Source organism: Macrotis lagotis, chromosome 7 (assembly GCF_037893015.1).
Source record: "Macrotis lagotis isolate mMagLag1 chromosome 7, bilby.v1.9.chrom.fasta, whole genome shotgun sequence".
NCBI classification, from domain to species: domain Eukaryota; kingdom Metazoa; phylum Chordata; class Mammalia; order Peramelemorphia; family Peramelidae; genus Macrotis; species Macrotis lagotis.
In genome coordinates, this window is record NC_133664.1 from 42184345 (window position 1) to 42202373 (window position 18029).

General features: G+C 40.6%; 1 protein-coding gene across 2 annotated transcripts in view; it reads right to left on the bottom strand.

Annotated features, from left to right (window-relative positions):
• LARS2 (leucyl-tRNA synthetase 2, mitochondrial) overlaps positions 1-18029 on the bottom strand; it is a 134391-nt gene that overhangs the window by 18803 nt on the left and 97559 nt on the right. For both annotated transcript variants that reach the window (XM_074195867.1, XM_074195866.1), the window contains 2 exons: positions 14106-14183; positions 12801-12912 (listed from right to left, as the gene is read on the bottom strand). In XM_074195867.1, coding sequence (XP_074051968.1) covers positions 12801-12912; positions 14106-14183 — 190 coding nt within the window. The remainder of the gene's footprint in view (positions 1-12800; positions 12913-14105; positions 14184-18029) is intronic.

Here is an 18029-nt window from a genome sequence, read left to right on the forward strand (position 1 = left end):
AGTCTTACAAAGGAGGTACTAGAGTGGACTTTCACTCATCACTGAAATCTAGCTTCCAATTTTAAGTTACAGATAGTGATTTTTTTTTGCATGCTACCATTTCTGTGAAACTACAGTATATTACTATAAAATCTCGTAAAAGAGGAAAAGAAGTTTTGTTGGAAGAAGCAAGACCTTTTTCTTTTTGTGAGCAGGCCACAATATAATAAGCCCTTTTGTCTTCACTCATTTCTTGCAGGCAATTACTTCACTTGTTGACTTAGGAAGCCTTGAGTCAACTCTTTTTGCATTTAATTAATGCAAGCTAAATTTGGTATGCCATTAGCATATTGTTCTAACTTTCTCTAAGTATCTCTTATGGTCAAGCAGGCCCCGTTGTTTTATCACAAAATCTACGTTAGTTTTGTTTTTTTTAACTCAGCATAAGCCAAATAGTAGAAAGGTAAGAGGAATAAAACCATTCTTGTAATTGCTCCTGATCACAGTGTGATTTCAGTCCCAAAAGAATAAGCTTGTTCTGTATCTTCCAGCAGACTACATCAAAGAAACCTTTCCAATTACATTTATATAGGCATACCTATTTGCAAAAGAATAATAAAAGTTAATTAGTCAAACAATACAGCAAAAATGTCTGGGTGGATCAGTGGGTAGAGCATGAGACCTAGAGTTGAGAATACCTGAGTTCAAATCTAGATGAAGACATTTACTAGCTAGACAGTCCCTTAACCTCTGTCTGCCTCAGTTTTCTCATCTATAAAATGAAGATAATAATAGCACCTCCCTCCCAGGGCTCCCCATCGCCCACAATGACACTTTCTCTCTGACATCCCTTTCTTTCTCTGCATGCATTTTGTTTGTACAGTTAGCTCCTCCAGACCGTGAGTTCCTTGAGCAGAGACACAGTGTTTTTGCCTTCCTTTGACTCTCCAATATACAGCTAATGAGATAATCCTTGTGACTCATTTAGCACATGGTAAGCTCTATATAAATATTGATGATGTGATGATGACAACAAGATCGAACACTAAGCTGCTGTTCAGTCCATCTTCTAAGCACACAAAGAAGAGACACAAAGCTTGCTCAGGCACTGACAAAATACACAGCTAGTGAAAGTCTATTAAAACAGGGCTCCTCAAGTACAATCTCTGTGGTCAGCAAGGTACAAGATGATGAAAAGCATTTCTGCATCTCTAATAATTCAGTCACAGGAGAGGCAGCTCAAGAGAAAACAAGGCCTGCCTGAGCAGGTCTGGCCATGAGATGTTGGTCCAACAGGACATGTGGTGTTTTCTATCCAAACAATGAACATGGCACCAAGAACAGCCCTCAGCTGTCTATGGTGCCAGAAGGCTGGGCTCTCTAGCAGAGACTACCCAGTCTGTCGGGTACTTCTGCATTTACTTGAATCTTCATTAGAGAAAGGAGTATTGGGGAAGGAAAATTCATTTTGGTTGATTTTGCTGTTAAATAACCATTGATCAGTTTGGTGGAGACAGTTTAATCTCTGGTTGAGAAGAGTCCTGAGAATTTTAAGGAGCTAAACCATGCTTGGATATCTCCAGGTAGATAAGCCAGATATATTTGCATTTTGAATGAATGAAAATGTCAAAGAACAGGTCAAAATAGAAATCACTGGGGGCAGCTAGGTGGTGCAGTGGATAGAGTACCGGTCCTGGAGTCAGGAGGACCTGAGTTCAAATTCGACCTCAGACACTTGATACCTAGCTGTGTGACCTTGGGCAAGTCACTTAACACCATTGCCTTAAATAAATAAAATAAAAAAAACACAAATCACTGAAACATCCAGTCAGTTAGCACCGCCAGCAAAACTCTGAGTACATGTCATGCATTAAACATTGAATTCTAAACAAATAAACCAAATGGACTCAGATTCCTGCAGGAGGGGAACAGAAATTGGGTTCTTATATTTTGTCTGGCCAAAAAGTTGGGGGGGGGAGGAAGTGGAGATGAGCCACTCACTTTACAATGAGGACCTGACTCCCAAATGGTATAACAATCGTGCCAACAGACTTTCTATAAAGGGTCTCCATGATTATGGGCAACGTGGTCTTCTACCGTGACCCATGAAAATGTTCTATCTCCAATCAATGGGCTCTGTGGCCAAACCAGAAGGAGGCGACTTTCTGACTTCCTAAGAGAGAATGTCACTCACAGCCCTTCCACAACTCCACGATGGGCTTTACCACTGGAAAATTAATTTCTTTATGGTCTACTGGATGGAGTTCCAGTGGAAAGAATTTTTCCCCGTTTGCATGGCAACCGAGCAGGATATAGCAGAAGGGAGAAAGCTCTGATTGTAAAGATGCACCAGGCAAATCCTTCTAGAGAGTCAACAGAAACAATTGTGGAAGCCCAGCTTTCAGACAGAAGGTGGATCTTTGCTTTTCATCACATCAGAACATTGCCAGTGAGCCTCTAGAGAGGGTCTGAAAAGGGTCTGTTCCATCTGGCAGGAGGGAACAGTCTTTTTTGTCTCCTTACTGCTTTTGTTGGGGATTATAAACTCCAATGCAATGAGTTTGGAACAGATGTGCAGGGGCCCAGAATACACAGCATGTGGGGGAAAGGTTGGGGAGGGGGCCACTGTCTCCACAAGTGGCTGTCCCTATCTTTCCGGAGAGCCGAGCTAAAGTTGGTGACCCTCCTATCCCCTGGCAGGCAGGGTAGCATGCTACTTTTTATAGTGGGAGAGTCATAACATCCCCACAGCTCTTCTCTACATGGGGACTTTGGAGTTGATAGAGCAGGTTCCTCCCATGAAGCACTGTGTGATAGGGGTTGAAAGCTCTCCTCTTCCCACTTTACAAATAAGCAAACTGAGGCTCAGAGAGAGTTGCAGGACTTTCCCAGGATTACATTGGACTTGAACACAGGTCTTCTGAGTCTAAAGCCATGTCTTTTTCCAGGAGAAGGCTTTTATATATATATATATATATAAGCAATATCATAGGAAGGCATCAAAAAGAAACACTACTTACATTTATGAGTATAAAACACACTCAGTTTTTTTTCATATGTCCTTGATGATTTTGGTGAAATAAACAGCAGAACAGTAGGTAAGAAAAACAGAATCTCAGAGTAGCAAGGATGCCCATGGCCATTGCTGACCAATGAACAGCCAGCCTATCTCTATCTGTGGTCCCTAGGCAAACCTGCTGTATTAATAATGAATTTGCTATTTCTAGATTAAGCACTCCTTTAAAGGGTCCAAATGAGCTTGCAATATGACATCACTTTGCATTGAATTTCAGTGTCTATGTAATTATAGAAAAGTTGATGTTGCAGAATGCTTAGACAGTCCCAAGACCACCTGAAACAAAATGGTCCCAGGGACAATGAGCTGGCTTGGGAGCTGGGAGGATCTGGGGTCCAGTCCTGCCCCTGACTCACTCGAGTCAGAAGATTCAAAAACTATGTTTGAAAGAAGGGGCACACCTGCCTTGTCTCAGATTTCTCTGAACCAACAACATCACATGGATTAGTCTCTATCTCCATCCCAAAACTATGGTTTAACAGAAAATAACTACAACCACAATTCTGATCTTTCAGACTAAGATTTAGACTCCAAGGCTGAGAAATTTTATCAGTAACAATATTCTTTTCACCAATAATACACCCTCTCCATACCACCCGAGTAGTGAGTTCTCATGGACCACCATTTCCCAAGGGCCTCTCCAAACTTGACTGGGCTAGGTGACAGATGAATGAAGCCAAGCCAAGAAGTGTTTACAAAGCACCTAAAATATACCAGACATAAGACTAAGCATTGGGTGCAAAAAGAAAGCATTAGGTATACAAGGAGCTTTCACTCTAATGAGGGACGAGGGGATGGACCAACAGGCAAATATTAGTGTACAAACAAGGCAAAGGATAGTCCACCATGGGGGTGAATACTTGAACAAAGCCTTTCCAGTTTGGTAGACCCTGCAAAATTAGCATTCATATGTCTAGGTCTTGAGTCATTGGATTTTTAATAGAGGAGAATTTTAACATATGGAAGCTTTAGAAAACAAACAAATTACTTATGTTTTAGTCAAATGGCCAATCTTAGAGCTTTACAGAAGGGGGAAAAAATAAAATCATGTTACAATTGGTTGGAGAGTAATCTTAAAAATAAGTTAAAAAAAGTTTAATACATCATTTTTCTCAAGGTAGCTAAGCTTCTTTAGAAGAGAGTTTTCTTAAAAAATTTTGATTTCTTAAAATATTTAATATACCTTACAAGAAACATGTAAGTGCCTACTATGGTCAAGATATGGAAGATAAAAATGACATGGCCTCACTTTCACGGAGCTCTCACAGTAGGAAAAAAATGACACATTCAGATAAATAAAATATAAAGATTGTGGTAAGTGCATAGGAGAGGTACAAGCAAAACACTCACTATTTAAGGTCTGAGGAGGGAAAGGTCATTTCTGAAAGTTTTTTTGGGGGAAGAGAATCAGGGAAAATTTTGTGGAGGTGATGGACCTTGAAGGAAAGTTTTATAGTATTCCTTTATAATTAAACCCACAAGTAAAAAGACCAATGCAAATGTAAAGTCCTTTATGGTTATTGTAGAGGGCAAATGCTATAAGTTGTATCGTGGCTATTATATGCTGAGGAAGCTACGCTTATGTCCCATAGAGGGCTCAGAAGATCCCAAGTCTTGTTGGCTGTAGCTAGTAAATGAAGGGGATCACTCTGGTTGGGATATTGTGTGATCTGCTAGGAGCTGGTGCACCACTCTGCCTTTAGAGTCAACTCTCACAGTTTCAAATGGTTTCCATTCTAGAGTCTAGAAATCACAGTGTAGGGCCATCGTTAACAAGTCTAACACAGTTGCAGATGAAGGGAAATGTATGTGAGTACATATGCACACATACGATAAACATAGGTATAATTTACTTTTACATAGACATACAGTTATACATTTCTGTTTACATAGATACAAAATATACACACAACATAAGATAAACATAGGTATAATTTACTTTTACATAGACATACAGTTATACATTTCTGTTTACATAGATACAAAATATACACACATATGTCTGCAGACACACACACACACACACATATATGCATTCAATACACAAACAAAGGGAATGGTTGATTCAATGGAGAAAATAACCCAATGATGCTAATGGGGTGACCAGGATCCACATGAAATAAGAGTTCACAGAGAAGCAAGAAATCCATAGGTATTTGCTGAATGAACCATATGATCAGATGCTTTGTAATGTCAGGACGAGAATGTTAATCTTCTTGATGTGCCTGTCTCCAATGGTAACTTTTACAATGTCTTTCCCATGGCTTGCCCTAGTTCCTTTTTTGACAGCCTTCCATGGCAACCAGTAAGAAGAGGGGAAAGCAGCATCTCTCCCTCTGACGCTTCCTTAAGCAAGCATCTCACTTTCTTGTCTGGATGGGAAAATGCTCTCCTAGGATAAACAAACCCCTCACAATTTAGTGAGAGTATCTGCATGCTCCAGAGATACAGGGTTTCAGGAAGGAAACAGATTTCCTCATCCTGTTAATGTTTGCAGACTGCCAGAATCAGTTCCATGGACACTTCCCTCACCAAAGGGCGGCATTAACTCTTGAAGCATCTCATGCCATTTAAAAGTACTGGGTCCTCTGCTTTATAATACTGAATCATTACTTCTTTCTTATCTAGAATACCAAAGGGCAGTTTTTTGGGGAAAAAAAAATTCTCTGTACTATATGTTGTAATGCTTATTGAAAATCCTCTTTGTGGGGACAGTCTTTAATTCTGTTTGTCAGCAAGGAGTATCTCTCTTATAAAATTTGTTTTGTCCTAAGGCGACTGGAGAAATAATTTCTGAGCTCTCTAATTATCCTATATTGCCTTATTCCCTTTGTAGCCAAGATGAATATAACACAAAAGAAAAAAAAGTCAAGATTGCTCTGCATAATGACTGATAGATAGTGCCACCTTCTCTAACACCCATCTTGAAAATAAAGATGTTACATGGCAGGATCAAGTCATTAAAGTGATTTAAGCTCCCCCCCCCCACAACAATCCAACAACAAAATGTATCCACATTTTAGCTCAAAAACTCGACCTGCCTTTTTTTTTTTTAGGTTTTTGCAAGGCAAGTGGGGTTAAGTGGCTTGTCTGAGGCCACGCGGCTAGGTAATTATTATGTGTCTGAGGCCGCATTTGAACCCAGGTCCGACTGACTCCAGGGCTGGTGCTTTATCCACTGCGCCACCTAGCCGCCCCTTGCTCTGCTTTTTAAATGTAAAAGTTGATGTCTCTAACTACACTGCAGAATGACAATGAAGGCACAGTCATTATACTGGGAAAGGTGTCTTTTGAAAAATGCTAATGGGGGCGGCTAGGTGGCGCAGTGGATAAAGCACCAGCCTTGGAGTCAGGAGTACCTGGGTTCAAATCTGGCCTCAGACACTTAATAATTACCTAGCCGCGTGGCCTCGGACAAGCCACTTAACCCCACTTGCCTTGCAAAAACCTAAAAAAAAAAAAAAGAAAAAGAAAAAGAAAAATGCTAATGGGAAATAATAGAGATGTGGCTGAAAGGGCACAGTACCAGGAAAGGCAGGATGGTGCAGTGGGGAGAACATCAGACTTGGAACAGTCAGGGCTCAAATTCCATCTCTAATGTTTACCTGGGTGGTGGTGTTCAAATCAATTGACCCTCTGAGTCTCATTTTTTTTTTCCTTTTAAGTCCCTCTGTTTCACATACCTGGAATGCTTTCCCTTTTGTTTTTAGATTTTTTTCAAGGCAATGGGGTTAAGTGGCTTGCCCGAGGCCACACGGCTAGGTAATTATTAAGTGTCTGAGGCCAGATTTGAACCCAGGTACTCCTGACTCCAAGGCCGGTGCTCTATTCACTGTGCCACCTAGCTGCCCCATGCTCTCCCTTTTCAAATTAGACTTTGAGAAGCATCCCAACAGCATCCTGTCCTCTACTCTAAAAATTTTAAATGGGACTTAAAGCAATTTGTTATTAAAAAGGAAACAATCTACCGAGTTTAATGATTAGATGAAGGAAAATACATCCTTATTTTCCAACATATTAGTTCAAGAACACACCATTCACTACACCCCAAAGATTCTCATATACAAAAAATATTTATAGCAGTTCTTTGGGTGAATGCAAAGAACTGGACACAACAGGGTTGATTATCAACTAGGGAATGACTAAAAAAATTATAAACTATGAAAGGACAAGGGGGAACATTTGAGGAAAGACTTGTATGAACTGATGTAGCTAAAAGGGAGCAGAACCAGGAGAACAATGTATTTATGATAACATCATGGTAAACATGAATATCTCTGAAAGACAAGCTTTGGAAGAGATCTAATCAACATGATGATCAGTCACGATTACAGAGGATTGGTGATGAAGAGTGATACCAGCCTCCTGACAAACAGGGAATGGTCTCAAGATGTAGAATGAGGTACACATTTTTTTGGATATGGCCAATTTGGAATTTGTTTTGCTTGACACAGCCTATTTACAAGGGTTTTCTTTCTTTTTTTCCAGTAGGAGGAGGGAGGAAAAAATACAAATGCTTGGTAACAATTTTTTTTAAAAGAATACAATTCTCAAGTGTCTTTCTTTTCTGCAAGGCAATGGGGTTAAGTGACTTGTCCAAGGTTACACAGCTAAGTATTAAGTGTCTGAGGCTGGATTTGAACTCAGGCTCAGGTCCTCCTGAATCCAGGGTCAGTACTCTACCTACTGTGTCACCTAGTTGCCCCAAGTATCAATCTTTCAAAGACTTCATCCTCACATCACAGAAGAAATGAGAGAAGTAAAAACAATCAAAATCCAGCAGAGCACAAGACCAGTTCTAGGGGAACAACCAAGTGTCTCCTTTTCTTCTGGCCTCCCTACAAGTGTACAATGATTGTATTTCAGAATACTGAAATGATGGCAAACTGGGAGTCAGGCTGAATCAGAAAGATGGAACAGAGACAGCAGATGGAAGACAGACAGCTTTCATCTGTAAACAGAGAATGACTCAAATAAAACAAGATTGTGGTTAAGTACATAGGAGAGGTACAAGCAAAACACTTAGCATTTAAGGTCTGAGGAGGGAAAGGCCATTTCTGAATTTTTTTGGGGGCAAGAGAATTGGGGAAAGTTTTGTGGAGATGATGGACCCTGAAGGAAAATTTTACAGTATTCCTTTACAATTAGAAATTTGTGTGAGATTGCGGCTCAGTAAGGTTGCTTATGCCACAAGTACAGCAGGGCTGAACTCTGGCCCCTGCTGCTCCTTGGGTCTGTGATCAATTGTAAGATGTTGGAAAAACCGCACAGGGATTGAGGCCCTCTTTTCTCTTGCCCAAAGTGACAATGTCGGAGATGGGGTGATGCACACTTGTAATGTAGTTGATTATGTTCTAAGGACTTTGCTAAATTATTAACAAACATTTACAAACCAATTTAAGGTTTGCAAAATGCTTGACATACTTTAATTTGATCCGCCTAATAATTTTGGAAGGTAAATGCCATTATCAATCCCCATTTTACAGATGAGATAGTTTAAGTGACTTGTTCAAGATCACAATGCTAGAGTCAGTGGTGGAATTAGAATTCAGGTCTTCTTGACTTTAAGTACAGAACTCCATCCAAATGAAAGTTCCATTCTGGACTGTCTGGAATTTTTCACTTTCATGGTAGCAGCTTCATCTCCCTTGAGCCCTGCAGGTCTACTCTTCACATTGGGGAGTTCCCATCTTGTATCATTGTTTAGGGAAGAACCAAAGTTATCCTTATTCACTTCTCTTGGCTCTGCTCCTCACTCTCCAGACTAGACCCTTTAGGGCCTGCAGTCCTATTCTTCCCTTTGGGGAGTTCCTGTCCTGGATCATCATTTAGGAAGGGCCTGGGTCACCCTTATTCACTTCTCTGGGCTCTGCTCCTCACTCTCCAATGTCCTCTTACCCTCATAGTGCCCCTTCCCTGTCCCAACCTCTACTTTCTAGTCCCCTTTTTATGTGTGGCCTTCCCTCATTAAGACTGTAAGCTCCTGGAAGGTAAGGGCTCTCTTAGTTTTGCTGGTATTTTTAATCCCAGCACATAGCACAGTCTCTCTCTCTCTCCCTCTCCCTCTCCCTCTCTCTCTCCCTCCCTCTCTCTCTCTCTTTCTGACTTTTTACTTTTTCTCTTTGTTTCTGGAGCTTAGTGAGGTGACTAGTACACAGCAATAAATGTTGGCTGCTTGACTAATACCAACTTTGGTTCAGTTAACTTTAGAATTGCCAAAAAATGAATGAGAAAAGGTGAGATATTTGAGTAATACAATAATAATAATGAGGACATTTAATATGTCTGAAAAAGATAAATGACAGGAGTGTTGGATTAGTGACAGTCAAGCTGCTGGGACCCTTGGCTTTCAGCCCACCATGTAGTGTTTGTGTACTTAAGAAGCTTAATTTGAAAAGATCCTTGTGGGTCAGGGCAGCCCCAACCAGCTACTCTGGAATTTCGGCAGCCTAGAGATGGCCCGCCATCTGAACACAAAGGCAAGGAGGAAGTCCAGTGCAACCCAATCCAGGCAGAAGGAAGAGCCTGCATTCTCATGTAAATTCCTAAGCTGATCCAGGGAGAAGAGAACAAATCTGCTTCTGGCCTTCCCAGGAAAACCAAAGTACATGGGTGGCCTTCTTGGCTGTTACTCATTTGTTCCTGGTCCACCAGATGTAAGCACTGAAGTCTGTCACTCAGGAGCACAGCGGTGTGAGCCAAAGACAGGATAGCAGAGGCTCTACCCAATGTTCCCATGAGTATTCAGGAGCCCTTTGACAATGGGTGACCTTTTTCACAAGAGGAAAAGGGCGCCATGTTCAATATTCGGGGTGGTCTCACCAAACTTTGAATATTAGGTTTGTAACTCACCACAGACAAAAGATCAGTGAAGATGGGTCCAGTAAACAAGAGCTGGTCTAAGCATTACTTTCAGGGTTTACTTCTATATACTCCTGTACCAGGCAGGAGAATCCTGCCTACTTGGTTAAAAACAAAAATTCCACTGGCTAGATTCCTACGCCTGGAGAAGGACTGGGTTCATTTCTCACCTTTGACACTTATAAGCTGTGTTCCTTGGGGTAAGGAACTGAATCTCTCCCAGTTTTTGTCTCTTTCTGTTTAACAGAAGAATAATAGCTATAGAGACTTTACACTTGATCTTAGCCAAAAGGCCGAGAAGCGAAAGAGACTTTAGAAGCTTATTCAGAGATTCAAATGAGAGATATATGTAAATCATTTTGCAAACTTTAAGACATTGGATAATTTATAATATACAATGAAAATTATTATTATTATTATACAATATTTAGATGCTGCTCTTCACTTGTTTCAATCCTGTCTGACTTTTCAGGGCCTCATTTGGAGTTTTCTTGCCAATGACAGAAGAGGGGTTTGCCATTTGGTTCTCCAACTTATTTTACAGATGAGGAAACCGAGGCAAACAGGGTTAAATGACTTGCCCAGAGTCATACAACTAGATTCAAATTCAGGACTTGCTGATGTAGAGTCCTGCATACTGTTCACCAGATCACCTTGCTATCCCAAACTAGCAGCTAGAGATTGGGATGGGGATCGTTTCCAGATTAAACTATGCCAGCAGTGTGTTGATTCCTATATCATGGCATCATTCAAAAAGACCTGGCCCCCAACCATGTGATGTGGGCTTTCAAAAGAACAGTCAGTATGTCATGATATCTATTCCTTCAGAGTCAATAACTAAAGGCTTTCTTTTCCTTTACCCAGAAGCCTTATCATACACATCGCTCTTGTTTTGTCTTATTTTTCCAGCAACTCTGTTCAGCCTTTCCAAGATTTTCACAGTGGGCCTTGGCTTGTTTACTTTTCTATAGGGCTGGTCACTGAACATTCCTGTCAGGGTTGAATTATCTTTTCCCTTGGGGAGGAGGTAGCTGGGAAAAGCCTACAAGGACAGCTCTTTCTCAGACATCCTCCAACAAAATAAGGCTTTTCAGTCTGCTTTTCTTCAAGAGTATTTTAACCTTCTTTTAAAGCCAACAGACGATTTCTACTTATCAAATGGCTTTAGAAGCATAGGTCAAGCAATGGAACAATGGAATTCTATCAGGAAATCAAATTACCTCCTTAGCTACATTTTTTATCTCTACATTTGAGATAAATGGTCACAAAATATTAAGTTGATTATCTTTCTTTAAAGTGGTAAGGTTCTAAAGTTAGCAGTGACTTCAGTTTCAAAAAATGAAATTTATTCTCAAATTGCTAAAACCTTGGGTTTTTGAAGTGACTTTCTAAAATGGATTGGGATATTATAAACATTATTGTTCACAAATCAAAAGAATTTTGGTTTTTTCCAACAAAGAAAAATTATTAAAACATTAAACCTTTAAAAAGTAGTCCTATTATCAAATTTCTTTTTAAATGGATAGGAAAAACCCCTAATAGCTAAGGAAACTAAGGAAAAGTCCAATCAATCAACAAAAATTTATCAAATGCCTATTATGCCTAACATACAGTTCAAGGCAATGGGGCACCTGACAAAAATAAACAGTCCCTCACTTCACTAAGTGTCCATTCTGCAGAAGGAAGACAGCATGTACACATGTGAATATAGGCAAAATAAACATGTAATCAGTACAAGGTAATTGGGGAGGGGGTGGTAGTAGCAGCTGAGGCTCAGAAAAGGTTTCACACACAAAGTTCTGAAAGGAACAAGGGATTTGAAGAGACTGGAGGGAGGAGGGGTTGTGTTCTAAATGTGGGGGAACAGCCAAGCAAAGGCAGAGGTAGAGTGTGGAAGGGCAGGTGTGAGAGGCAGAGGATGGGGCAATGGGAGGGGGGGTGGGAGAAGTTCACATAGCTTCCTCTAGCCTCTGTCTTCTCATCCAAAATGAGCAGGTTGGACTCTACCTATGAGGGCTACTTCCCAGTTCTAAATCTATGATTCTAATACAAGACTGGAAAAACAGAATAGGGTCGGATGGTGAAAGGCTGTGGGGTGAGTGATGGAGGAGTTGAGGACAGAGTTTGGATGACTGGAAGAGAGGCAGGGGTCCTTTGACAGGAATGGAAAAATGGAGTTTTGTTCTGGACAAGTTGACTTTGCCCTCAGGACTCCAGGTTGACACATTCAAAAGGTGGGTTTGTGAGGCTGGCTTGGAGCTCAGGAGAGAGCCCGGTCTGGATTTGAAGCCTGAAGAATCACTTGTGTGGATATGAGAATAAACTCAGGGCAGTCAGGGAGCCACACACCATCTTTCTAAGGTGGGGTATGTATAGTGAGGCATGTGAGAATGTCATCCTCCAGGACTGAGCAACATAATTACTCAGCAGAGACAGAAATGAATGATCAGCATCCCACATATTATATATTCTTATTTAATTTGGATAGTAGGGTTTGGGAGGCAAGGTTCAGCCATCCACCAATGAGGTTTCATCTGGCTAGTTACCTTCTCTAACTGAGGAGGAGGATTATCCACTGGCCTTTCCTCTTACAAAACCAGCTACTGTGATTAGTGAGAGGGACTGTAGGGAAGAAGGTCACACAAAACACTTTTGTCAGGATTCTCTCCTGGCCCTCCCAATGAAGTCCTGGTTTCCACTTGGCAGGGGCTGCTCCAGCTGGAAAGCGAGATGCTGTTGGGGAGATGCCTTGGGATGGTCCCATGGGATGTGAGAGAGGCATCCTACTGATCTGACTGCTAAGTTCCACTCTGACCACCCATGAGAGAATGAGAATGACCTGTCCTTTTGGAATTTCTGTTAATAACAAGCATGTATCAAGTACCTGCCCAGAGCTCGGAGGTTATGTGAGGGGCCAGTGGTGAAGCCATTATACAGACGGTGGCCAAAGCGTCCTCAAATTCCAGGCTGTGGAGAACAACTTTTTGAGATGCTTGCTAAGGAAGAGAAGGAGAAAAAAAGGATATTCATACCCAGAGAGCATAAAAGCTAAGAATACACTACAAGTGCCATGGTGATAATGAATAAAAAATTTGGCTTTTCAGCCCCTTCTTTTCGAATGCCTTTCCATCTTTTCCCACTGTGAGTCGAATCTCTTCCATCTCTGTATCTATGTGCATGCACAGAATGACTCTTAGGTGTTCTCAGACTTTTACATCCTGAAGTCCCCCCACCCCGGGACTGCCACCAAGAGCAAAGGAAGAAACCAATAGACTGCTTGGCTTTCCTAAGTATCTTCTGTTTACTTCAGAAATGATCAGGGGCATCTGGGGCATATAACTGGGAAAGGAGGAGAGAAAGGAGGATCTAGCAGGTTGGCAGCAGGTGGAGAGGGACACACAGGGCTGCCAGGAAGGGAGACAGATGGACCACACTGATCCAGGGCGAGGGCGGAGCGGCTCCCGTGCCACACCCAGCTCAGCAGCTCTCATGACCCACTTAGGTACCTCTGAGATCTCTCTTGGGATGAGAATAGGCTACTGTGACTAAACTTAAAAGCTGCAATAAGTAGACCCTTGTTTATGTATAAAAAGTGAAAAGAAAACTACATGGACCAGTCTGCTCCATCTTGTGCAGAGGGGACTCTGATGGAGAGAAAGAACTGTGAAGGAGTGGTGACCTTCCCAGGTATAGCCAAGGCTCACTACTCTTGGATCCAGCTAAAGTCTAAAGATACATCATGGTGGCGAGGATGCCAAGGCTGTGCATGCATCTGAGCCTATGGGGACCCTAGCTCAAGCTCCTCATTTGTAAAATGAAAAGGCTGAATTAGATCAGACTTGAGGAGTCTTCCCACTTTCTAAAACTTCAATTTCAAGACTAAGTTGATATTATCTATCTATGCACACACAAACACACATATGTATTTAATATATAATTACATAATTTAACATATAACATATGTAAACTATATATGATGTAAATTATTCATACATTTTTAAAAGCAATAAATCTATTTTTATAAATTTGCTTCTTAGTGATTCAACAATATATTCATTCTAATTCTTTTGACATATTTTTTGTTATTTCAAACTAGAAGTATTGAGTGTGATTTGTTCCACGTGGTTGGCTGGATATGAGATGATCACTCTTTCTACTATGTGTGAGTTAGAATAGTCAAAAAACTTACCGAGAGTGCATTACTGAGTCCCATAAGGTGAGAAACCACAGAATTCAATAAGAAATCTTCTGTGAAATGAGTAGTTACCTAGAGGTGAAAATGAAAGTTTCCACTTTCATTAAAATTATTTTTTATTTCATAAGAGAATTCTTTATTTCGACACTTGAAGCACCTGAGACTTGATCACTGTGGGTATTCCCTCCCACTGACATGGATTTCAAACCTTTTACAGAATTCTTGATTATCCAAAAATGTTCAACTGGAGGAATGTCATCTCTGATAATATGGATTAATGCTACAATTATCTAACCAACCACTTGTCAGTTCCTGATCCTGTCCTACCCTCTCTCACCTCTTCAACATGTCTGATCTGATCCACCTTTCAAGGCCCAGAATGGCTGTCCTGTCCTTTTCCCCACAGCCAGAAGTGACCCCTCCCCAAAGCTTCCATGCTCTTCAGAGCTTTCCTGTATTTAACCCATTCTAGCTTATCCAATAATTGTTTCTATCCATGCAGCCTCTCTGAAGGTAAGAAACTCCTCACTTTTCATCTTTGTTTCCCCTAGGATCTAGCCTGGTGTTGTGGACACAACAGCTCCTTAACAAATCTTTGCTGAATGAATAAACACACGTGGTCTTGAATAGTTAGCTCAGAAGTTGCTATAGAGAATGGAAGATAGTGCAATGAATCATCTTTTATCCTTAATTTTTCCCTAGAAGTCTTCCCAAAGGCAGCCCTTCTTCCCTAGCTCTTTCTGACTTGTTCTGGTTAACTGCAGATAGACACATATGTGATTATTGCTTATAGGAATGTGTCAATGTATCAGTATTGGGAGGATCAAAATCAGTAAAAATCCTCCCTCAAATCTCAAATCCTCTCTGTCATAAGAGTAGTTATGAGAAAAAAAAAAGATTACCCCTCCCCCCATTCCCCACGGTCAGCCTGGTGATGAGCCTCCTTGGATAATAGACAATCCACAACTATCAGCAGGCCAGGACTTGAAGTCCTTCCCATTTGGTAGCACCTGTCAGAGGTCAGTGTGGCCTTCTATGCCACAATGAAGCTCTGGGGTAGAGTCTTTGAGTCTGAATATAGACTCTAAGTTGACATATAGGTAATCCATATATATGATAAAAATATTTTTATGTTCTTTTAACCATGGTTTGATCAGTTCCATCCTTAATTAGACTACAAATGCTCTGAAGGCAGCGTTTTCTATAACACCCAACATAGTATTACTTAATAAACAAAATGAGTCAGCTCCTTTCTTCAAGGACCTCACATTCTATGTCTAACATGTATGAAGATAAGTAGATAGAACATAATTTGAGGAGAGAAAGGGAACTAACATATGGAGAGATCATGAGTGGCCACATTCAGTAGATGATACTTGAGATGGTCCTTGAAGAAGATGAGAATTTTATGAGAGGAGAGATTTCAATCTTGACATGATCTGGCTTAGTGTATGGAAATGAGAGAGGGAGGCTGAGGTAGAAGAGTTAGTAAGAAATCCAATTTGGGGGCGGCTAGGTGGCATAGTGGCCCTGGAGTCAGGAATACCTGGGTTCAAATCCGGTCTCAGACACTTAATAACTACCTAGCTGTGTGGCCTTGGGCAAGCCACTTAACCCCATTTGCCTTGCAAAAACCTAAAAAAAGAAAACAAAAAGAATCTAATTTGGCCACAGGTAGACTGTAGGAATGAGAAACTAAATCTGGAAGGGCACATAAAAACTAATGTAACAACCTACCAAGTTAACAAGAACTCTCTCAACCATATTTTGGATGGCCCAAAGAAGTTACTGAAAATATATAATTATCAACAGAGATGTTGTGATCTGTGGGATGTCCCTTGATAGAAACCCTTGGTTAGATGCCCTTAATCCAATCCAAATGATTGTTGAGAAGCCTAAGATTATTCTTTGCCTAGAAAACATGGAATCAAAATGAGGAATAATAAAATTGATGAAATATAGGCAATTTTCTCCCTCTCTACTTTTATTTTCAGCAGAGAAATTAAAATGAGATACCTTTTAAAAAATTAAAGACTGTGAAATTCACTAAAATATAATGATCCACTGTATTCAGTAATCAAAAATTTTGGAGCACAGAAAATAACTTTTTTTTTTTTTTAGGTTTTTGCAAGGCAATGGGGTTAAGTGGCTTGTCCAAGGCCACACAGCTAGGTAATCATTAAGTGTCTGAGGCCACATTTGAACTCAGGTACTCTTGACTCCAGGGCCAGTTCTCTATCTACTGTGCCACCTAGCCGCCCCCAGAAAATAACTATTAAATGATAAAATAATTGGTCAAGGATCTCTCAGGTTGCTAAATTCAATTCAGTAAATTATTATAACCTTTCACTGAATATTAAAAAAAAACAAACTCAAAGAAAGATCATTTTAAAAGGAGCCACTCTTGAAAGCAGAGCCATTTTAGTTTAGGGAGGAGAAATATTTTCATGTTGATATAATCATGTATTTTAACCTAAGGATATGAAAAAATGGTTAAACTTAAAAGTTTGAATCGGCATATCTATAAAACAACTTTCATCTTCTTCCACTTAAATCTGATGATAGAGGAATTTGGGGTATGGGTTAGATGCCCAACAAGGAAACATCTATAAAATTTGCAAGTTCTGTCTTCCAAGGATTTGAGACATTTTTTCTTTTTTGTTCTCAAAAGCAGCTGAATATCATAATACTGCAAAAAACAAAGCAAAACAACAAATCTGGTTAAGATGGTTAGAAGCTTCTTTTACTGAATCTACCCTTATATTTCTTTTAATGTAGAAAATTGTATTATCATCTCTATAGTCAAAATGCAATAGATGGACTTTGAAGTTACTTATCTGCAAAAATTAGTTCTGTCACAGGACTCACAAGAATCATGGCCCAGTGGAAAGAGATCTGAGGTCAGGAGACTCGGATTCTTGGAATCTCTGTATCTTTCTCTGAAGTATGAGGGGTTTGGAGGAGATGGTCACTAAGGACCCTTCCAGTATGAGTGGCCCAGGACTGACCATTGATTTAGAGAGGGAAGGGATCTCAGAAGTCACCTAAGTCAGACTCTTGAGTTGCTTCAGGCGTCTGTTGGAGGTTCTCCAGATGGTTTGAAGATGGAATTCTGTGATGATGTAATATCTTAGAATTTCACCTTATTTCAGTAAATCAAGGACTTTTGGTTTCATTGGGGGTCAGTCTTCTCACTCTCAAGGAAGAGAGCAGTCCTTCTATATTTGAACAGGCTATCTCATGAGTTGCTATGCCTGCATAACCTAACACTCAGCTGCTAGTCTGGTGATAAACCTTTTAAGTCTTAGGATGATTCTGAAGCTCACCTGGAAGGAGAAGATCCCAGACACTGAGGTCCTTTCTTGAGCTAAACTGCCTAGCATTCCAACATTACTACAGAGAGTGAAACTACAATGCATAGGACACAATGTTAGAATGCCAGATGAATACTTGCCAAAACACTGTTCTATGGAGAACTCACACAGGATTCTCAAGGGGGTCAGAAGAAGTTTACTTCAGAAGAAGCTACACCGAGACACCCTGAAAACACTCTCAAAGACTTTGGAATTGAGTGCAGCATGGGAGACCCTGGAACAGGACCGCCCAGCATGGCATGCCCTCATCAGTGAGGGGGCTGAGCAATATGAGGAAGGCAGAATAGAAACAGCTCAAAGGAAACATGAAATATGGGTGTTCTACTGGACTATTTGTGCCTGACTTATGGTAGAGCTTTCTGAGTTCATATTGGTCTGATCATCCACTATCAGACACGCTGTCATTTGGCTCAAACACACCGATGCCATTTTGGTCTTAGATAACAAAGGGCAAGAACCAACCATTAAACCTCTGAGTTGAGCTCGGTTGGTTCTGGGGTCAATAACACATAGTTTCTTGCTGGGTGGCTACGTGAAACCTTCC